Source organism: Ovis aries, chromosome 5, assembly GCF_016772045.2.
Source record: "Ovis aries strain OAR_USU_Benz2616 breed Rambouillet chromosome 5, ARS-UI_Ramb_v3.0, whole genome shotgun sequence".
Lineage (NCBI taxonomy): Eukaryota > Metazoa > Chordata > Mammalia > Artiodactyla > Bovidae > Ovis > Ovis aries.
In genome coordinates, this window is record NC_056058.1 from 15,272,923 (window position 1) to 15,295,620 (window position 22,698).

General features: G+C 42.0%; 1 protein-coding gene across 14 annotated transcripts in view; it reads right to left on the reverse strand.

The window, feature by feature from the left end:
- Window positions 1-206: 206 nt before the first annotated feature.
- The window catches only part of ADGRE1 (adhesion G protein-coupled receptor E1), a 100,875-nt gene continuing 78,383 nt past the window's right edge, over window positions 207-22,698 (reverse strand). For 10 of the 14 annotated variants that reach the window (XM_060416297.1, XM_060416300.1, XM_042250059.1 and 7 more), the window contains 9 exons: window positions 21,177-21,376; window positions 20,345-20,515; window positions 17,533-17,727; window positions 10,288-10,523; window positions 7,804-7,870; window positions 7,014-7,105; window positions 5,783-5,951; window positions 5,563-5,667; window positions 207-637 (listed from right to left, as the gene is read on the reverse strand). In XM_060416297.1, the coding sequence (XP_060272280.1) occupies window positions 632-637; window positions 5,563-5,667; window positions 5,783-5,951; window positions 7,014-7,105; window positions 7,804-7,870; window positions 10,288-10,523; window positions 17,533-17,727; window positions 20,345-20,515; window positions 21,177-21,376 (1,241 nt within the window). In that variant the 3' untranslated portion in view covers window positions 207-631. Of the gene's footprint in view, window positions 638-4,209; window positions 5,668-5,782; window positions 5,952-7,013; window positions 7,106-7,803; window positions 7,871-10,287; window positions 10,524-17,532; window positions 17,728-20,344; window positions 20,516-21,176; window positions 21,377-22,698 lie in introns of those variants that run through there. The other 4 variants (XM_060416295.1, XM_060416296.1, XM_060416294.1 and 1 more) reach the window with 2 other exon arrangements.

Here is a 22,698-nt window from a genome sequence, read left to right on the forward strand (position 1 = left end):
TCACTGTTATGTGGCAGCCTGGATGGGAGGGGAGTCTGGGGGAGAATGGTTACATAAATGTGTATGGCTGAGTCCCTTTGCTGTTCACCTGAAACTATCACAACATTGTTTGTTAATCGGCTATACCCCAGTACCGGGGGGGCGGGGGGGGGGGAAACGTTTGAAAAAGAGCTGGAGGTTTCTTCGTTGAAAAGCAAGCCAGCCAGTCAGAAAACAAGTCATTTATTGAGGGCTACTCTGTGTGTGAAGCATGTGATAGAAGCTGGAGAGGCATGCTTAAAGCCACACATCAATGGACTGAGGACAAATCAAAGTGGTAGCCAGAAGTTCTTGGTCCTGCCATTGCACTGCGATCTGTTGTCTCCACTAAACTCTGAAAAGTCAGAGTTGCAGAACACGGAAAGTAAAATGGTAAGCTGGAACAGAAGCTCTTCTTTTCTCACCAGGACAGGAAGCCATGGGAAGACCACCCCACCCAATCATCCATAATCCAAATTGTCCAGAGAGTTCTAGGGCTGGCGAGATACTGCATTTCCACATTAAGCTGAGAAGAGATTTCAGAGAAGGCTTCTGCAGGCACCTGCTTTCCTGAGATGTTATTCCATTGTGTATTTGAAAGCAAGAAGGGACTTCAACCCTGTAAGAGAAATCAGAATCAGAATCAATGGCAGGAGTAGTACAGTTTGAACTTAGGGATTATGTGTGTGTGGGCACAGGTCTTAGAAATACAGGCAGAGATAAATACGGCAACAAAGACTAGAAGGATAAACATTAAAAATTTAACAATATTACCTCCAGGCACTGTTGACAAACTCAAAAGCTATTCTCAGCCTCTTGACTATTGATATTCCCATTCTAGAAGCTAGAAAGCAGAATACTTGCTTTGTCAAATTCCTCTATAACTAGGAGTGTTCATGTGATACAGTTCTGACCAATTAGGTGAAAGGGAAATCCACTAAGGGGCTTCTGGGAAAACTTTTGTTTCTTGTTAAAGAGAGAGGGTTGAAAGGTGAGTTTGCCACTCTGTCCCATCATTCTTCTTCCTGCCCTGAACACGCTCATGATGACTGGAGCTATGGCAGCCACCTTGCAACCATGAAAATAACTGATGAAAAGTCAGTATGTTATTGGTGAGATGGAAAACTAGGAAGAGCTTAGATCCTTAGCAACCTTCTAAGCAACAGAAGCAATACCAGCAACACCTAATTCTGAGCTTCTATTCTTGCAATAAAAAGAATTTCCTATTTATTTAAGCCACTGGATCTTAGTTACTTGTTCTTGGAATATGTCACGGGGTGGGGGGGGGGGAATTAATAAGGCATTCTGGTAGGAGACGAAAGACCACAAAAGATAAATGCAATAAATAAGGAAATTGTAGCGTTAGAAAGTAGAAAGTACAAAAAAGAAAATCAAGATAAGGGGGTGGGAGAAGCATGAATACCTGGGTGGGTGAATAGGAAGCTGCACAAAATAGAGTTATCAGAGGAAAATCTATTGAAAAGAAATGACTGGAACAAAGATTTGAAGGAAGTGAGGGAGTTGTCTATGTGGGTGTTGGGACAAAACATTCATGGCATTCAAGAACATTCAGTTCAAGACTCCAAAGTAGTAAGTGAGCCTGGCATGTCTGAAGAATCTTGAGCAGGCCAGTGTGGGTGGAGCAAAGTGAAATGAGGGGTCTATTAATAGGTGACAAGGACAGGAAGGAAAAGAGAATCAGATCAGACAGGGCTGTGTGGGCCACAGGGAGGACTTTGGCTTTGACTCTGAATGAGGTGGGAGCCATGGAGTGTTGTAGGTAGAGACGGGAAGATACCTGACTTGGGTGTTCATAAGCACCCTCCGGTTGCTGCAAGGAGAACTGACCAAAGATAGTGAAGTTGCTCAGTTGCGTCCGACTCTTTGTGACCCCGTGGACTATAGCCCACCAGGCTCCTCCGTCCATGGGGTTCTCCAGGCAAGAATACTGGAGTGGGTTGCCATTTCCTTCTCCAGGGGATCTTCCCGACCCAGGGATCGAACTCAGGTCTCCCGCATCGCAGGCAGACGCTTTAACCTCTGAGCCACCAGGGAAGACCAAAGATAAGGCAGGGAATAGATTAGGGAGGCAGGGAGGCAGACCTCTTTTGAGTTTATTTCCATCATCCTGGATAGAGACAACAGGACTTGGACCACAGTAGAAGGAATGAAGGGAAAGAGAAGCAAGCAGATTCTAGATCTATTTTGAGGAGGAGTCATCAGGATTTTTGATGGAGCAGAGATGAGGGAAGGGGAGAGGGAAAGCAGAGTCAAGCAGAGTCAACGTTAATTTCACAACTTCACTCTTGAACAATAGAAAAATAGAGGACCCTCTGTGGAAATGAGAGGTAGGGGAATCTGATGATGTAACATATTCCAAATGAGATGCTCATTTGGGACAGGTTACCTCTGAAACATCTATTAGATATCTAAGTAGGCATTTGGTAGGTGGTAGGTTATATGAGTGTAGAATTCAGGAGACAAGGGTGGACTGCACATTATTTAAATTTGAGGGGTCGTTGCTAATAGATGGTGGCATAGCCATGAGACTGGATGAGATCCATTGTGTAGAAGACAATGTGTGCTTCGACGGAAAATGATGTGCTGTCAGGGGATACGTTCTCTGGGTTATCTGGCCCGAATCTATAGTGGAACTACTTTACAGTTTTATCGGTTTTAAACAACTGACAGTGATGGGAAATAATTTCATGGAAAAAATAGTTTTGCCCCTACTTGTGCGTTCATTAGATATTATTGAGATTATATATGTATTATAATTAATATATTAAAACACAGATAAATACATTTATGAATTTTATGTGTTATGTAATATAAATGATTCTATATAACTCCTGAATATTTACATTATATGTACATTATATATATTAAAGAATATGAATAATTACATATAATGTCTATATATTTAAATTTTTATGAACAATTTATATATATATAAATTTATATTTATATAGTACATAATTTGAAATGCATATATTATGCAATATGAATACATATATAAAATCTGTATATACAATTATATGTATAATTTATATATTACACATAAAATTTTTATATACTATATGTATTTATTGGAGAAGTAAATGGCAACTCACTCCAGTACTCTTGCCTGGAAACTATATATTTGTACTTATATGTATATGTATGCTTATATGTATATGTATACTTATGTATTTATACTTATATATGTATACTTATATGTATATTTATACTTATATATGTTTATATTTATTAACATATAGTTGGGCTTCCCTGGTGGCTCAGTGGTAAAGAATCCGCATGCCAGTGGAGGACACATGGGTTCAATGCCTGGGTTGGGAAGATCCCCTGGAGCAGAAAATGGCAACCTACTCCAGTATTCCTACCTGGGAAACCCCATGGACAGAGGAGCTTGGCAGACTATAGTCCATGGAGTCACAAAGAGTGGGACATGTCTTAGCGACTAAACAACAATAACAAATATAAAATTTATATATTATAATATGAATGATTATATATAGTGTTTGTTTATTTACAATTATGTGTATAATTACATGATATATAATTATGTTATATTATATATAGTACATTTATTTACCAGTGAGGAAACCAGGCAGATGTTATAACTGGTTCAAAAGACAACACAAAGAGCATACATATATATACATTGAAAGTATAGTAATATGTATTATGTATACATTGTGAACATTGTATACATTATATGAGTGCTATGCATTATGTATCAGAGAAGGCAGTGGCACCCACTCCAGTACTCTTGCCTGGAAAACCCCATGGATGGAGAAGCCTGGTAGGCTCCAGTCCATGGGGTCACTAAGAGTTGGGCACGACTGAGTGACTTCACTTTCACTTTTCACTTTCACGCATTGGAGAAGGAAATGCAACCCACTCCAGTGTTCTTGCTTGGAGCATCCCAGGGACAGAGGAGCCTAGTGGGCTGCTGTCTATGGGGTCGCACAGAGTCGGACACGACTGAAGTGACTTAGCAGCAGCAGCAGCATGCATGCCTTATGTATACATTGTATACATTATATGTATGATGTAATACACAGACATGTCTGTTCTTTACATTCTCTTGTCAGCCAGTTACACCATCTGTTCATTTCTTCAATGATTAATAAGCAGAATAAAATCCTTAACATATGCTTATTTCATATCCATGAGTCATGACTTTATCTTTTTTAGTTTGCACAGCTACTGAAGTGCAGAGCTGGGATTTATTTATTTATTTATTTTAAATATAAATTTATTTATTTTAATTGGAGGCTAATTACTTTACAATATTGTACTGGTTTTTCCATACATCAACATGAATCTGCCACGGGTGTACACATGTTCCCCATCCTGAACCCCCCTCCCTCCTCCCTCCACGTACCATCCCTCTGGGTCATCCCAGTGCACCAGCCCCAAGTATTCTGTATCATGCATCAAACCTGCACTGGTGATTTGTTTCATATATGATATTATACATGTTTCAGTGTCATTCTGCCAAATCATCCCACCCTCTCCCTCTCCCACAGAGTCCAAAAGACTGTTCTATACATCTGTGTCTCTTTTGCTGTCTCGCATACAGGGTTATCATTACCATCTTTCTAAATTCCATATATATGAGTTAGTATACTGTATTGGTGTTTTTCTTTCTGGCTTACTTCACTCTGTATAATAGGCTCCAGTTTCATCCACCTCATTAGAACTGATTCAAATGTATACTCCATTGTGTATATGTACCACAGCTTTCTTATCCATTCATCTGCTGATGGACATCTAGGTTGCTTCCATGTCCTGGCTATTATAAACAGTGCAGAGCTGGGATTTAAACCCAGGCAGCCTAGCTCCCCAACCCCCACATTTAAATACCACAGTTTATCAAATGAGTTAATACACATGAAGGTCAAAGCTATGGTTTTTCCAGTAGTCATGTACAGATACAAGAGTTGGACCATAAAGAAGGCTGAGCACCAAAAAATTGATGCTTTTGAATTGTGGTGGTGATGGTTTAGTTGCTCAGTCGTATGTGACTCTTGCAACCCCATGGACTGCAACCAGGCTCCTCTGTCCATGGAACCCTTGAGGCAAAAACACCGGAGTGGGTTGCCATTTCCTTCTCTGCCTTTGAACTGTACTGCTGGAGAAAACTCTTAAGAGTCCCTTGGACAGCAAGGAGATTAAACCAGTTAATCCTAAAGGAAACCAATCCTGACTATTCATTGGAAGGACTGATGCTGAAGCTGAAGCACCAGTACTTTGGCCAGCTGATGGGAAGAGTCAACTCACTCCCTGATGCTAGGAAAGATTGAGGGCAGGAGAAGGGGACAACAGAAGATGACATGGTTGAGTGGTTATCACCAACTCAATGAACATGAGTTTGAGCAAACTCTGGGAGACAGTGAAGGACAGGAAAGTCTGGTGTGTTGCAGTCCATGGGGTCACAAAGAGTTGGACACAACTGAATGACCGAACAACAAATGCTTAGCTTATAGCACATAACACTCAGTCTGGCCAGAACATGCAGACAACACACAGTCTCACCGTTTTGGAAGTGGAGGGAACGGATGACAGTACGATCCCCGAGGTCTGGGTCTCAGAGCTGGGTTTGGTCTTCCTGGCCATGCATCTTCTATATTCTTCCCGTACCTGAAGGTGGATACACACCATGGGGAGATGAATCACGCTTAGATACAGGGGGAGTGTCCGTGGCAGGGATAAGCTCCCTGGAAGGAGCGGGGCTGGGAGGGCAGCAGGTACGCACCTGGCGGCTGAGCAGACAATGAATGAGGAAGATGAAGGCCCCCTGCAAGCTGTTGATGATGGTGAACAGATAAGCCATGATATTGGCCACGGGTCCAATTTGGAAAATGCCCAACACCCAGGAGCACCCCAAGATGAAGATCTGGGCAAAGGCTTTGAAGGTCAGTAACCTGGAGGGGAAGATTTGCAGAGGATATAGTTCTGGCTGTCACCCTCATGGGCCACCATGCTCCCAGGTATAGTCTGAGGCTGCCACCACGTGACCCGTGACCTGGGTGAGAATCAATGTGGAACACAGGATCTAAGCCTAGAGGTAGGGAAGTCTAATCCTACAGCCACTGAAAAGGCAATTGGCCTACAGGTACACATGGTCACAAAGATGTGTGGACACATGTATTTAATGCAATATTGTCTATGGTAATAAAAGGCTAGACATAAAGTAGCCAAGCCATGGAGGCAACCTGAACAGTCATCAGCAGTGGACGCATAAAGAAGATGTGGTGCATATAGACAGTGGAATATTACACAGCCACAAAGAAGGATGAGCTAATGCCATTTGCAGCAACATGGATGGACCTAGAGAAGATCCTACTAAGTGAAGTAAGTCAGACAGGGAAAGACAGATACCATATGATATCACTTATGTGGGGAATTTGAAATATGGCACGAATGAAGCTATCTACAAAACAGACTCATAGACACGGAGAACAGACTTGTGGTTACCAAGCAGGAGGGGGTATGGGGGCGGGGTGAAATGAGAGTTTGGAGTTGGTGTGTGTGTTCAGTCACTCAGTGGGCTCCGACTCTTTGTGATCCCATGGACTGTAGCCTGCCAGGCTCCTCTGTCTATGGAATTCTCCAGGCAAGAATATTGGAGTGCTCTTCTCTGGGGGATCTTCCCAACCCAGGGATCAAGTTCAGGTCTTCCACATTGCAGGTGGATTCTTTATCATCTGAGCCACCAGATCATTTAAATAAACTGTGTTCCATCCTTACACTCAAACACTCTGTCTTTAAAAAAAAAAGGTATTGTCGACAGATTTTGGTATTGGAAACACTCGTTCCTCCTAGCAATGGTGCTAAGGCATGCTTCACACGCCTTCCTGATCTAGACACTATGCAGTATTCCATTTGGAGTGCAGGGCCAGGCTTACAAAAGGTACTCAAGTGAATATTTGGGGAAATAAGGAAAGGGGACTAGAAGATGAGGGGAAAGGAAGGCTGGACTGTACCTGGTGTCTTTGAGTGTGGAGACTTCCGAATTGACGCTAGAAAGCTTCTGCCTCAGGATACATAGTGTCCAAGTCAGGAGGATGGAATTGACCTACAGAGCCAAGCAGAAGGGATGGAAAGCCTGGATATACAAATGGATGATGGCCAGACCATTTATAAAAAGGGAACTTTGACCTATAGTCTGCAGTAACCACTCCAGGAAGCCAAACAATAACTCCTTCAGCAACCCACCCCAGATGGTCAGGACTTGACTGATACCTGACAGCCTTCCTCATTTCTGCCTCTGCTTCCAACTTAGGACGAAAAGGAAAAAGCCAGTATATAACCCTAACCGATCCCCTAGGATGCCCTGCATTTAGTCAGCCTACCTGTAGAGTCCTTGTGTCAACAGCCTCTGAGCAGGGCATACCTGAAGCCTTCCCTTTTTTCCTCTATAGAACTTTCCCACTCATCTGCTTGTTTTTGAGTCTCTGACAAAAGCAAGTGATTTGACAAATGAAAGTGGCTGACTCCCTTACCATAAGTGTTCGTGTTCAGCCACGCCCAATTCTTTGCAACCCCATGGACTGTAGCTTGCCAGGCTTCTCTGTCCATAGGATTCTCCAGGCAAGAATGCTGGAGTGGGTTGCCATGCCCTCCTCCACGGGATCTTCCCGACCCAGGGACTGAACCCGCTTTCCTTACATCTCCTGCACTGGTAGGCGGGTTCTTTACCACAAAGTGCACCTGGGAAGCCCTGGGTCTCTTTGATCCTCCTCCAAAACACACCAAACCAAGCAATCAGCTTACCACTATAATTGTGCACACTGGCCCCAGGAAGCTCCAGATGAACCCTGTTTCTGTATTCAGCCAGCAGCTATGAAGAAAAACAGGAGTCAGTCATTGTATCAAAGTCCTAACGCTAAAATGACTCACACCCTGCCAGATATGCTTATGGAAGAGTATTGGAGGATGAGGTTGAAGTGAAAATTTTCACGATGGACCAGGTCACATTTCAGTTTTCTTCTTTCAGACCTTCTTCCTTAGTGAACATTCCTGAAATGTTCTCTTCACACCTGGGATAGAGATCATTTCTCAGTTCATAACCTTTGTATTTCCTCTCTCCAGAACTCTCCACAGTGCACTTTGTCATTCAATTCTCAGCTCGAATATCACCTCCTCTGAAAAGTCACACTGTGTCTGGTCCTTCCCTAGCAGAATTTGCTGTTTCTTTTTTTTCCATAACATCTATCAGTATCATAAATGATCTTGCTCAGTTGTTTGTTTAAATTGTCTATCTTTCCCTACTAGACTATGAGCTGCAGGAGAATTTGGACTTTGAATTTTTTGTTTATCTCTGGATACCCAGCACTCAGTGCAAAGCCTGGCATGGATGAGGCATTCTGTAATTATTTGTTAATAGAAATGAAGTGAGAAATGGAGTCAGTAAACAAGGATGTCATAGCCATCAGTGATTCCAGCCCTCCAAAAGTGGAGGCGATCTGAGCATGGAGGGCGATCAGGAAAAACAATACCTGCTATCAGGCAGCCATAAACCACTCCCCTCGGTGAGCACTGAGGACCTAGGGGTGGGGATGTGAAAAACCAGGATACTGGCCCCAGATAGCTGGGATGCAAATGAAAAGAATGATTTTAGTGAGCCCAGACTTTGTTGACAAATGTCCATATAGTCAGTTATGGTTTTTCCAGTAGTCACATATGATCTAGGAGTTGGACCATAAAGAAGGCTGAGCGCTGAAGAATTAATGCTTTTGTACTGTGGTACTGGAGAGTGAGAGTCCCTTGGACTGCAAGGAGATCAAACCAGTCAATCCTAAAGGAAATCAATCCTGAATAGTCATCGGAAGGACTGATGTTGAAGCTGAAGCACCAATACTTTGGCCACCTGATAAGAAGAGCTGACTCATTGGGAAAGACCCTGATGCTGGGAAAGATTGAAGGCAGGAGAAGGGGACAGCAGAGGAGGAGATGGTTGGCTGGCATCACTGACTTAATGGACATGAGTTTAAGTAAATTCCAGGAAATAGTGAAGAACAGGGAAACCTGGCATGCTGCAGTCCATGGGGTCACAAAGAGCTGGACACGACTGAGCGACTAAACAACAATAACTACTATCTTTTCACGTAGAACCTTTGATAAACCTACCTCACTTTAAAACAGATCCCTGGCAGAATATTTCTAAGCCATAAAAAGGGACGAATTTGGGTCAGTTGTAGTGAGGTGGATGTACCTAGAGCCTGTTATACGGAGCAAAGTAAGTCAGAAAGAAAAACAAATATCGTGTATTAATGCATAGAAAAATGGTACTGATGAAAGCATTTGCAGAGAAGGAATGAAGATACAGGTGTAGAGAACGGATTTATGAACACAGTGGAGGAAGGAGAGGGTGGGATGAATTGAGAAAGTAGCATTGAGATATACACACTATCATGTGTGAAATACATAGCAAGTGCATGCATGCCCAGTTGCTTCAGTCATGTCTCACTCTTTGCAACACTATGGACTGTAGTCTTCCAGGCTCCTATTGTCCATGGGGTTGTTAGTGAGAAGCCACTGGGTAATACAGGGAGCCCAGCTTGGTGCTCTGTGACAACCTAGAGAGACGGGGGTGGTAGAGGGGAGGGAAGCTCACAAGGGAGGGGACATATACATAATTATGATTGATTCACATTGTTGTATGGCAGAAACCAACACAACATTGTAAAGCAATTTTCCTCCAATTAAAAACTAAATGAAAAAAAAAAAAGACCATGGCAAAAGAATAGTGGCAACAATAACAGGTATAATGCTTTACACTGTGCCAGGCACTATCTAAATATTTTACAGATGCTAACTCATTTAACACTCACAATTACACTATAATATAGGCATTGTCATCAGCTTGCATATAATAGACGAGGAAATGAGAGCATACAGAGTTTAAGTAACTTGCCCAAGGCAGCATAGCTAGACAGTGGTGTAGCCAGGATCCAGACCCAAGCAAGTTGGCTCTAAAGTCCAGAAACTGAAAACTTCGCAGTCAAGTTTACTGTTTACATTGCCACTACCCACTGATACTATAGTGCAAACAATGGCTTCCAGATTTGTGCAGTGCACAACCTGTGCTATTGCCCATGGCAGCCCTGAGACCTTCAGCCCATAAAGTAAGAGCTCAATAAATGGTAGCCATGACTACTGCTCCGGTTATTGCTCTTTTGTTTGTTTATTTAATTATCACCATGGAATAGTTAATAATAGCAATAATTTTCAGGGAAAGAGAAGAATGTCACTTACCGATTATACATCCCATAACCACGTGGTTGTAAGCCAGCAGAGACAGCCACCACCAGCCCTGGGAGCCCATAGCCAAAGGTGCAGAGATACAGCATCTTGATGTTTCGAGAACTGAAGTAATTCACCACTTTCAGGTTCCTGACCATAAGGAAGAGCACCACAGCCTCCACCAGCATCCAGAAGAAGCACGCAAGGAAAAGGTAGTGCAGAAAGCCTGCGATGAGGGCGCAGCCCATCTGCAGAGGAGAATCAGGCACCTTCAGTCTCCCTTACTCCAGAGAGTATGTTCAGAGGAAAAGGGAAGAAAAGTGGCTCCTCTGTCACTGTTGTTCTTGCTTTTGACAGTGTGCATTATTTATTTAGAATGTGTATCTATACATTCCATATGGCTTCTCAAGTGGCTCAGTGATAAAGAATCTGCAGACACGTGGGTTCGATCCTGGGTTGGGAAGATCACCTGGAGGAGGGCATGGCAACACACTCCTGTATTCTTGCCTCAAGAATCCCATGGACAGAGGAATGTGGTGGGCTACAGTCCATGGGGTTACAAAAAGTCAGACATGACTAGGCATGCACACTACACACCACACACACACACAAACACACACACATATTCCATGACAGAATTCTGTCCATCTCAAAAGGCAAAAGCAGCTGTGGTTAGTTTTTATGGGCTGGGTAATTTCATAGGCTAACCAACAAATCACAGAAGAAATCAAAAAAGAAATCAAAATATGCATAGAAACTAATGAAAATGAAAACACAACAACCCAAAACCTGTGGGACACTATAAAAGCAGTGCTAAGAGGAAAGTTCATAGCACTACAGGCATACCTCAAGAAACAAGAAAAAAGTCAAATAAGTAAACTAACTCTACACCTAAAACAACTAGAAAAGGAAGAATTGGAGAACCCCAGAGTTAGTAGAAGGAAAGAAATCTTAAAAATTAGGGCAGAAATAAATGCAAAAGAAACAAAAGAGACCATAGCAAAAATCAACAAAGCCAAAAGCTTGTCCTTTGAAAGGATAAATAAAATTGACAAACCATTAGCCAGACTCATCAAGAAGCAGAGAGAGAAAAATCAAATCAATAAAATTAGAAATGAAAATGGAGAGATCACAACAGACAACACAGAAATACAAAGGATCATAAGAGACTACTTTCAGCAATTATATGCCAATAAAATGGACAACGTGGAAGAAATGGACAAATTCTTAGAAAAGTACAATATTCCAAAACTGAACCAGGAAGAAATAGAAGATCTTAACAGACCCATCACAAGCACAGAAATTGAAACTGTAATCAGAAATCTTCCAGCAAACAAAAGCCCAGGTCCAGACGGCTTCACAGCTGAATTCTACCAAAAATGTAGAAAAGAGCTAACACCTATCCTACTCAAACTCTTCCAGAAAATTGCAGAGGAGGGTAAACTTCCAAACTCATTCTATGAGGCCATCACCCTAATACCAAAACCTGACAAAGATACTACAAAAAAGGAAAACTACAGGCCAATATCACTGATGAACATAGATGCAAAAATCCTCAATAAAATTCTAGCAATTAAAATCCAACAACACATTAAAAAGCTCATACACCATGACCAAGTGGGCTTTATCCCAGGGATGCAAGGATTCTTCAATATCCGCAAATCAATCAATGTAATTCACCACATTAACAAATTGAAAAATAAAAGCCATATGATTATCTCAATAGATGCAGAGAAGGCCTTTGACAAAATTCAACATCCATTTATGATAAAAACTCTCCAGAAAGCAGGAATACAAGGAACATACGTCAACATAATAAAAGCTATATATGACAAACCCACAGCAAACATTATCCTCAATGGTGAAAAATTGAAAGCATTTCCCCTAAAGTCAGGAATAAGACAAGGGTGCTCACTTTCACCGCTACTATTCAACATAGTTCTGGAAGTTTTGGCCATACAATCAGAACAGAAAAAGAAATAAAAGGAATCCAAATTGGAAAAGAAGAAGTAAAACTTTCATTATTTGCAGATGACATGATCCTCTACATAGAAAACCCTAAAGACTCCACCAGAAAATTACTGGAGCTAATTAATGAATATAGTAAAGTTGCAGGATATAAAATCAAAACACAGAAATCCCTTGCATTCCTATACACTAATACTGAGAAAGTAGAAAAAGAAATTAAGGAAACAATTCCATTCACCATTGCAACAAAAAGAATAAAATACTTAGGAATATATCTACCTAAAGAAACTAAAGACCTATATATAGAAAACTATAAAACACTGCTGAAAGAAATCAAAGAGGACACTAATAGATGGAGAAATATACCTAGTTTGTGGATCAGAAGAATCAATATAGTGAAAACGAGTATACTACCCAAAGCAATTTACAGATTCAATGCAATCCCTATCAAGCTACCAGCCTTATTTTTCACAGAACTAGAACAAATAATTTCAAGATTTGTATGGAAATACAGAAAACCTCGAATAGCCAAAGTAATCTTGAGAAAGAAGAATGGAACTGGAGGAATCAACTTGCCTGACTTCAGGCTCTACTACAAAGCCACAGTCATCAAGACAGTATGGTACTGGCACAAAGACAGACATATAGATCAATGGAACAAAATAGAAAGCCCAGAGATAAATCCACACACATATGGACAGCTTATCTTCAACAAAGGAAGCAAGAATATACAATGGAGTAAAGACAATCTCTTTAACAAGTGGTGCTGGGAAAACTGGTCAACCACTTGTAAAAGAATGAAATTAGATCACTTTCTAACTCCGCACATGAAAATAAACTCAAAATGGATTAAAGATCTAAATGTAAGACTAGAAACTATAAAACTCCTAGAGGAGAACATAGGCAAAACACTCTCCGACATAAATCACAACAGGATCCTCTATGATCCACCTCCCAGAATTCTGGAAATAAAAGCAAAAATAAACAAAGGGATCTAATTAAAATTAAAAGCTTCTGCACAACAAAGGAAACTATAAGCAAGGTGAAAAGACAGCCTTCTGAATGGGAGAAAATAATAGCAAATGAAACAACTGACAAACAACTAATCTCAAAAATATACAAGCAACTTATGCAACTCAATTCCAGAAAAATAAATGACCCAATCAAAAAATGGGCCAAAGAACTAAATAGACATTTCTCCAAAGAAGACATACGGATGGCTAACAAACACATGAAAAGATGCTCAACATCACTCAGTATTAGAGAAATGCAAATCAAAACCACAATGACGTACCACTTCACACCAGTCAGAATGGCTGCGATCCAAAAATCTGCAAGCAATAAATGCTGGAGAGGGTGTGGAGAAAAGGGAACCCTCCTACACTGTTGGTGGGAATGCAAACTAGTGCAACCACTATGGAAAATAGTTTGGAGATTCCTTAAAAAATTGCAAATAGAACTGCCATATGACCCAGCAATTCCACTGCTGGGCATACAAACCGAGGAAACCAGAATTGAAAGAGACACATGTACCCCAATGTTCATCACAGCACTGTTTATAATAGCCAGGACATGGAAACAACCTAGATGTCCATCAGCAGATGAATGGATAAGAAAGCTGTGGTACATATACACAATGGAGTATTACTCAGCAGTTAAAAAGAATACATTTGAATCAGTTCTGTTGAGATGGATGAAACTGGAGCCGATTATACAGAGTGAAGTAAGCCAGAAAGAAAAACATCAATACAGTATACTAACACATATATATGGAATTTAGAAAGATGGCAATGATGACCCTGTGTGCAAGACAGCAAAAAGACACAGATGTGTATAGTGGACTTTGGGACTCAGAAGGAGAGGGAGAGGGTGGGATGATTTGGGAGAATGGCATTGAAACATGTATGCTATTATGTAAGAATCAAGTCAACAGTCTATGTCTGATGCAGGATACAGCATGCTTGGGGCTGGTGCATGGGGATGATCCAGAGGGATGTTGTGGGGAGGGAGGTGGGAGGAGGGCTCATGTTGGGATCGCATGTACACCCATGGTGGATTCAGGTCAATGTATGTCGAAACCAATACAGTATTGTAAAAGTAAAATAAAGTAAAAATAAAAATAAAAAAATAATAAAAAATAAAATAAATTAAAATAAAAAATAAAAAAATTAAAAAAAGCATAACCTACAAAAAAAAAACACAAAAGAATCATAAAGCAATTATCTTCTGATAAAATTAAAAAAAAAACCATAAAGGGGCTACTTTGACTGGACTTCCCCAAATACAGCCTCTTCATTCAGTCCACAAATATTTATAGATATATTCTTCACTACAGGTAGTTTCATCCCTTTAGTAGGGACACCAATCATTCTGGTTTCCCTATAAATGAGTTTTCTCAGGATGTAAAACTTCCAGTGCTAAAACTGGGAGAGTTTGAGAGAAAAACAGATAGATGACCACCCTACTTTAGGGAATGTTTGAAGATACAGGGGTAGGGGGAGGAGAAGGGAGCCACAAACTACAGCCATGGATGGGTGGCAGGTTTTGTCATTAACATTTCATTGACACACATCCTTCCCCATTTATGTATTCTCTATGGCTGCTTTCAGCAGGTAAAGAACCCGTGTGCCAGTGCCAGGAGATGGGTGGGGGGAGGTTCAGTCTCTGGGTCAGAGAGATCCCCTGGAGAAGGAAATGGCAACCGACTCCAGTATTCTTGCCCCATGGATAGAGAAGCCTGATGGGGTACAGTCCACGGGGTCACAAAGAGTCAGACATGACTGAGTGACTAAACAAAAACATGGCTGTTTTCATGTTAAAATGGCAGAGTTTCCTGCATTGAACCTGGGCTGGTGCCTCGATTCATATATGATATTATACATGATTCAGTGCCGTTCTCCCAAATCATCCCATCCTCTCCCTCTCCCACAGAGTCCAAAAGACCATTCTATACGTCTGTGTCTCTTTTGCTGTTTCGCATACAGGGTTATCGTTACCATCTTTCTAAATTCCACATATATGCGTTAGTATACTGTATTGGTGTTTTTCTTTCTGGCTTACTTCACTCTGTATAACCGGTTCCAGTTTCATCCATCTATTAGAACTGATTCAAATGTATTCTTTTTAATGGCTGAGTAATATTCCATTGTGTATATGTACCACAGCTTTCTTATCTATTCATCTGCTGATGGGCATCTAGGTTGCTTCCATGTCCTGGCTATTATAAACAGTGCTGCGATGAACATTGGGGTACACGTGTCTCTTTCAGTTCTGGTTTCCTTGGTGTGTATACCCAGCAGCACTGGATGCTTGGGGCTGGTCCCCTGGGACAACCCAGAGGGATGGTACGGGGAGGGAGGAGGGAGGGGGGTTCACGATGGGGAACACGTGTATATCTGTGGCGGATACATGTTGATGTATGGCTAAACCAATACAATATTGTAAAGTAATTAAGTCCAATTAAAATAAATAAATTTATATTAAATAAAATGAAATGGCAGAGTTGAGTAGTTGCCAACGGAGACCACAGCATCTGAAATATTAAAAATATTTTTATCTGCTTCTTTACAGGAAAATTTTGTTCACCCTTGGTCCCATGATGAGAGGTGGGGAGTGCTACTAGCCTTTGGTTCCCAAGGGGTCTAGGAAGTGAAACATCCCATAGTGAGAGGGTAGTTCTGCTTTAAGAATGATCATCGTACCTGAAATGTCAGTAGTGCTTCCTTTGGAAATACCCCAAAAACCTACTGTTTCGGACACGGTTATTGGAGCTTAATTGGCCAAAAGTTCTTGCTCTCATGGGGCACACAATCTTTTAAGAGGTAGATACACAATAAGTAAAACAACAACAACAAAAAATCAGTATGGTTTCAAATATTAATAGGTGCTGGGAAAAGATGGAGAATAGAGTGATTAAAAAGTAAAATTTCTCACCTATGGATGCAACTAGAGATGATCACACTAAGCGAAGTAAGTCAGAAAGAGAAAACAATTACCATATGACATCATTTATATGTGGAATCTAAACTATGATACAAACGAACACAGACATAGAGAACAGACTCATTGTTGCCAAGCTGCGGGGAGGGAGAGGGATGGACTGGGAGTCTGGGGTTGTTAGATGCAAATGATTAAATTTAGAATGGATAGACACAAGGTCCTACCGTACAGCACAGAGAACTATGCTGAACATCCTGTGATAAACCATAATGGAAAAGAATATTAAGAAAGAATGCACATATGTATATAAATGAGTCACTTTGTTGTATAGCAGAGGTTGCCACAACACTGTAAATCAACTATATTTCAGTTTTTAAACAAAGAATTTCTCAACTGTAGAAGGCAATGGCACCCCACTCCAGTACTCTTGCCTGGAAAATCCCATGGATGGAGGAGCCTGGTAGGCTATAGTCCATGGGGTCACGAAGAGTCAGACACGACTGAGCGACTTCACTTTCTCGTTTCACCTTCATGCACTGGAGAAGGAAATGGCAACCCACTCCAGTGTTCTTGCCTGGAGAATCCCAGGGACAGGGGAGCCTGGTGGGCTGCCGTCTATGGGGTCGCACAGAGTCGGACACGACTGAAGCGCCTTAGCAACAGCAGCAGCAGCAGCAGCAGCAGCAGCAGCAGCAGCAGCATTACTAATATTTATAACACTGCTACTGCTGTGCTGTGTACAGTTATGTCTGAGTCTCTGTAACCCCAGAGGAGCCCACCAGGCTCCTCTGTCCATGGGATTCTCCAGGCAGGAATGGAATGGGTAACCATTTCTCCCTTCAGGGATCTTCCTGATCCAGGGATTGAACCCAGGTCTCCTGTGACTCCTGTACTGGCAGGGGGATTCTTTACCAACTGAGCCACCTGGGAAGTCCCTATTTGTAACACTATTCCCTCATTATTTTCTGCAATGGGTAAATGAGGGAGACAGTCTTGTGCACTGTAAGATGTTTAGCAGCATCCCCTCCCAAAGGTGACGACTAACAGCATCTCCATATATTGCCAAGTGTCCCCTGAGGGCACAGAATCAGCCCAGGTAAGAACCAAAGGCTTAAAGAGTAGGAAGAGAGACCACCCCCATACATAACGTGATCAGGAAAATCATTCAAAACTGAGACTTATCACAAGAAGGCATCAACTAGAAGCTGGCGGATGAGTATGGGAAGAGGGGAAAGCACATGCAAAGGTCCTGAGGTGGAAACTAGCTTTGAGGGATTTAGGTGAGGATGAGCAGAAGCAGATGGGGAGATGATGGGGATGGATGGGGACAAAGCTGGAGGGATACGAGACCTGGTTGTCTGTCTTGTCCGCACCAGTGAGAAACAGTATCTTGGCCAAGAAGAGGCATATGCAGAGGTGCAGGTGGATGTAGGTGTTCTGGTTTCGGAGGGTACGACACAGAAGGAAGGTGATGATGGCCACGGCAAGACACACCAGTGAGATGATCGTGCCCACGTGACTAATAAGGTACAGGGTGAACTCCATCTGTCAGAAAAGAGATACACTGTTGGCCTCAGAGAATGACCAGTTATAACCCCCAGGCAGGAAAAAGAACTATCCAGACTCTTGGCTTGGGTATATAGAGCTTGGAAGCTTTTTCTCCCTGGGGCGCTCGGTGGTGTGAACTAGATATTGTTCATCATCACCCTTTGGCATCCATCAGCACCCATTCTCATCCCTCTCCTATGTCTTATTCCTATAGGGTAAGACATCTGCAAACTGCATTTCCCATAATCTCTTGGGGCTAAGGTCCTGAACATCATTTAGGTTCTCCAGTGAGATGCACACATGAAGGTTTTAAAAGGCAGGATGGAGGCAGATACCAGTTTTCTGCAGACAGGAGTGAGCTATGGCTGGACTCCACATTCTGACTATCCGATCTTTAATTTCATGGATGTGGGGTGAAATGCCAAAGATAATTTATGACCTCTGGGTTTCAGCTGCAGAGGGGGTGATCTTGAGGCCAAATTCCAGTGGCAGAACCCCTTACTTCAAGTCCTCCATCCCTTCCAAGAATTCTGTGAGCATCTAAACCCCTGTATTAAATATTTTCCTGCTTGACATACCTTGAGAGGTTCCTGTTACCTGCACTGAAACAAGACTGATAATAGGTGTTCCAAGATGCTCCAACTCCCAGGAGTGGAGGTGACTAGTTGAGTCCTTCCCTATGCCATTATTTGTAATTAATTTTATTGGGGTGCTTTCTGTGCGTTAAAAATATGCCAGGCACCAGCTTCTCTATGATGTTGTGATGTAGTGGTTAAGACTACAATTCTGCCAGTTTCTGGCTGTTTAAGCTTCGGCAAGATACTTAACTGCTCTGTGCCCATTTCCTCCTCTGTTAAAATGAGGATACTAACAGTAATGATCACGTGGAATAATTCCAAGAGGATTCAATGAAAATGCTTAAAGTACTTACAACAGTGCAGAAAACACGCATAAATGTTCATTTTTATCATCATTTTTCTCTTTTTCCCTAATTAAATGCTGATGCTTTTAATTTTTTGTTTTTGTCTTTTGGCCACACCTTGTGGTATCTCAGTTCCTAGACCAGGGATGGAACCCAGGACATGGAAGTGAAAGTGGTGAGTCCTAATCACTGGACTGCCAGGGAACTCCTGAGTCATCATTTTTCTCTTGTTCTCATTTTTAAGATGAAAAAATTTGGCTCAGCTCAGAGAGGCTGAGTGATATGCCAATGGAAACACAGCTCTGAAGTGATTGAGATGGGACTTGAAACTAACCTAGATTTGCTCTGGATCGAATTTTCTTAAGTGTTAAGCCTTACATTCCTCTAAGTAGCAATTTAGGACCTGCTTGGCAGAGAACTGAACTTGGGATCCTGCTATAAACAAGGATACACATCACAGCACTAAGGAGCCTGTCTTTCCTCTCTACCAAATCTAACTTCTCACCAAGTCTTATTTCATGTTCCACCTCCTCCCGGACCTAACCCCAGTTCTCAGTGACACAACTCTCAGTTTCTGTAACATAAATTCTTGCACCATTTACAGGCAGGCCTCAGAGACAGTACAGGTTCAATTCCAGACCACCGTAATAAAGCAAATATTGGCAATAAAATGAGTCACACGAATTTTTATCTCCCAGTGCATATAAAAGTTATGTTTACATGCCACCATACTCACCATACACATTTAAAGTGTATAGTAGCATATGTCTGGAAAATGTAGATACCTTTATTAAAAAATACTTTATTGCTAAAAGATGCTACCATCATCCGAGCCTTCAGTGAGTCATAATCTTTTTGCTGGTGGAAGGTTTGAGATATTGCGAGAATGACCAAAATGTGACACAAAGACATAAAGTGAGCAAATGCTGTTGGGAAAGCAGTGCTAACAGACTTGCTCAATGCACACAGGGTTGCCACAAACCTTCAATTTGTTTTCTCTTTTTTTTGAAAAAAAAAAAAAAAGTGATATCTACAAAGTGCAATAAAATGAAGTATGCCTATAGACGATTTTGTAGAAAAAGACCTCTGGACTGAGACCATCCTGGGTTTGAATCCCATCTCTACTAATTACTGGCTTCATGACTAAACAGACTATTGAAGTCCAGCCTCCTGTCCTGAAAAGTGCATCTAAAAACAGCTAAAGAGTCAGGCACATAGTGTGTGTTAAGGCGCTTCAGTAGTGCCGGACACTTTTCGACCCCATGGACTATATCCTGCCAGGCTCCTCTGTCCATGGGATTCTCCAGGCAAGAATACTGGAATTAGTTGCCATATCCTTCTCCAGGGGATCTTCCCTATCCAGGGGTCAAACCCACATTACTTTATATCTCCTGCATTGGCAGGTGGGTTCTTACCACTAGTGTCACCTGGGAAGCCCAGGTGCTCTGTAAGTGGGGTTTCTGGTTATTATTGTGCCTGCACCTGTTTAGGGTCAGTTCTCATTTCATATATAAGTGTCATAGCTTCTCAACCAGACCATGAATTCTCTAAGGGCAGAGATATGGCACACACCCCTTCTGTCCCCATGACTCCCTCCCACAATGCCCAATTCCATGAGAGGCACACAATGAATGTTAATCAGTATTTTCCCATTGGATTTGAGGACCCAGACTATAGAGCGTCATTACTGACCGTGACCTCCCCAGAAGCCATGATGACGGCCAAATTCACCATTCGATTACAGCCACAGACAGTATGCGTCTTGGAAGCTTCAAGGAGCACACAGCCTGATGGTGTCCATCTGCCTCCCTCCACATCCGGTCTCCAGGAAACGCAGATAGCACTCTCAAAATCCTGCTTTGGCTGAAAATTCAGAGCCTTTAGTTGCCTGAGAATCCATCTTGAATGGATTCAACCTGACCAGCCTCAAGAAGATGTGGGCATGTTCTCTACAGAATGGAGAAAAATGCTGATATTTCAACATGCAGTGATAAAAAGAAATGTCTCGGGTGCCAGACCTGTATCCATTATTAACTTGGTTATAATTAATATAAATAAAGTTCATGTAAATGTTCCTGCATCAGTGTTACTTAATCTAACCTCAACCTTTCCCATTGATGAATGGAAAAATGCCACACTGAAATAGAAGAGCTCATTTTTCTAGCAGTGGATTTTGGGAAGTGGTTGAGTTATCAGAAACTGTGGACACTTGCTGCTTAATGTTGTCACTAAGTCATGTCCGACTCTTTGCGAATCCATGGACTGTAGCCCACCAGGCTCCCCCTGTCCATGGGATTTTTCCAGGAAAGATTACTGGAGTGGGTTGACATTTCCTTCTCCAGGGGAATGTTCCAACCCAGGGATCAAACCCACATCTCCTGCGTTAGCAGGTAGATTCTTCATCACTGAGCCACCAGGGAAGCTCTGCTTAATGGGTCCCTGTCAAAAAATTAGAGTTTAGCCAATAGAGGATGTGGAGTTCCCAGTAGATAGCTGGGGGCCCAGTGAAAACCTTGTCACCAACCTTGATGTTCTCCAGAGTGTAGATGACTGGTTTAGAGAATCCGTCTTTCTTTCCTCCTGTTATGATGCCCCCAACAATGCGAGAATTCATCTTCAGCTTCTTCTTGGAGTTGGCCCAGGGGATCTGAAGATCTTGCAAGAAGCGCTCATCCAAAATAGACTCCATGCCCACAAAGGAAACGAAAGCCACCCCGTTGATCCCTGAAATTTCCCCCAAATTAAAAAAAAGCCAATCATTTGCTTAGTAGCTATTACAGATGACCCAACTCATCCACACATGCACACATACTTTAATATCTCATGTATTTCTGCACCTTCACTGGCCTCCTCTGAGGACTGAAACACCAGTGGACTTCCAGATAGTTAACTCTCATCAGAAACTTTAAAAAAAACTGAGACTTCCATGGTGGTCCAATGGTTAAGAATCTGCCTCGCAATGTAGGGGACTCAGGTTTGATCCCTGGTCAAGGAACTAAGATCCCACAAGCTGCAGGGCAATTGAGTCCAAGCACCAGAAGTAGAGAGACCATGTGCCACAACAGAGCCTCAACACAGCCAAATAAATAAATTAACTTGAAAAAAAAATCCTGAGGTGGTATTACCTTAAAAAAAAAAACAAAACTTGGCTACATGTAAAAATTAATTTGAATTTATGTTGTTTTTAAGGGACAATTCAACTCAGCAGTGGGAAATAAGTTTCCCTTCTCATATTTATGGTTATTGTTGTTCAGTCTCTTTGGTGGGCTTCCCCTTTCAATGTTGGTGGTCTGTGTCCTAGCCTGTTCCTGGGCCATCCAGACAGCATATAGATCATGGGAGTGATGAACAATGACCTACAAGCCAATCTGGCCATCATTGCTTTTTTTTTTTAAATTAACAAAATGTTTTAGGCTGTGCTGGTCTTTGTGGCTGCAAGCAGGCTTTATCTAGCTGCAGGGAGTAGGGATACTCTCCACTTGCAAGGCAAGGGCTTCTCATTGTGGTGGCTTCTCTTGTTGTAGAGCATGGGCTCTAGGGCATGCAGCCTGCAGTAGCCCCAGTGAATGGGCTCGGTAGTGGTGGCACACAGGCTTCATTTCCCTGCGGCATGTACGATCTTCTCTGACCTAGGATCAAACCCAGGTCTCCTGCATTGGTAGGTGGATTCTTAACCAATGGACCTTAAGGGTAGTCCCCATTGCCTGTTTTTTTTTGTGTGTGTGTGAATAAAAATTTCACTGCAACACAGTCTCACCCATTAATTTACATATGGCCTAGGAATGCTTTTGCGCACCCTGAGGACACAGTTGCAAGAGTTGCAACAGATCCTGTCGCGCTCAATGCCTTGAACATTTACTAACCACGGTTTACAGGAAGCATTTGCTAATTCCTGATACAGATTAGCACTGTATGTTAGAAATTTAGTATGAGTCACATGTGTAATTTGAAATTTTCCAGTAACCACATTTCAGAACAGTAAAAAAAAAAAAGGTGGGGGGATTATTTAAGTTATATATTAACTCACTACCTGCAAAATATTTTCA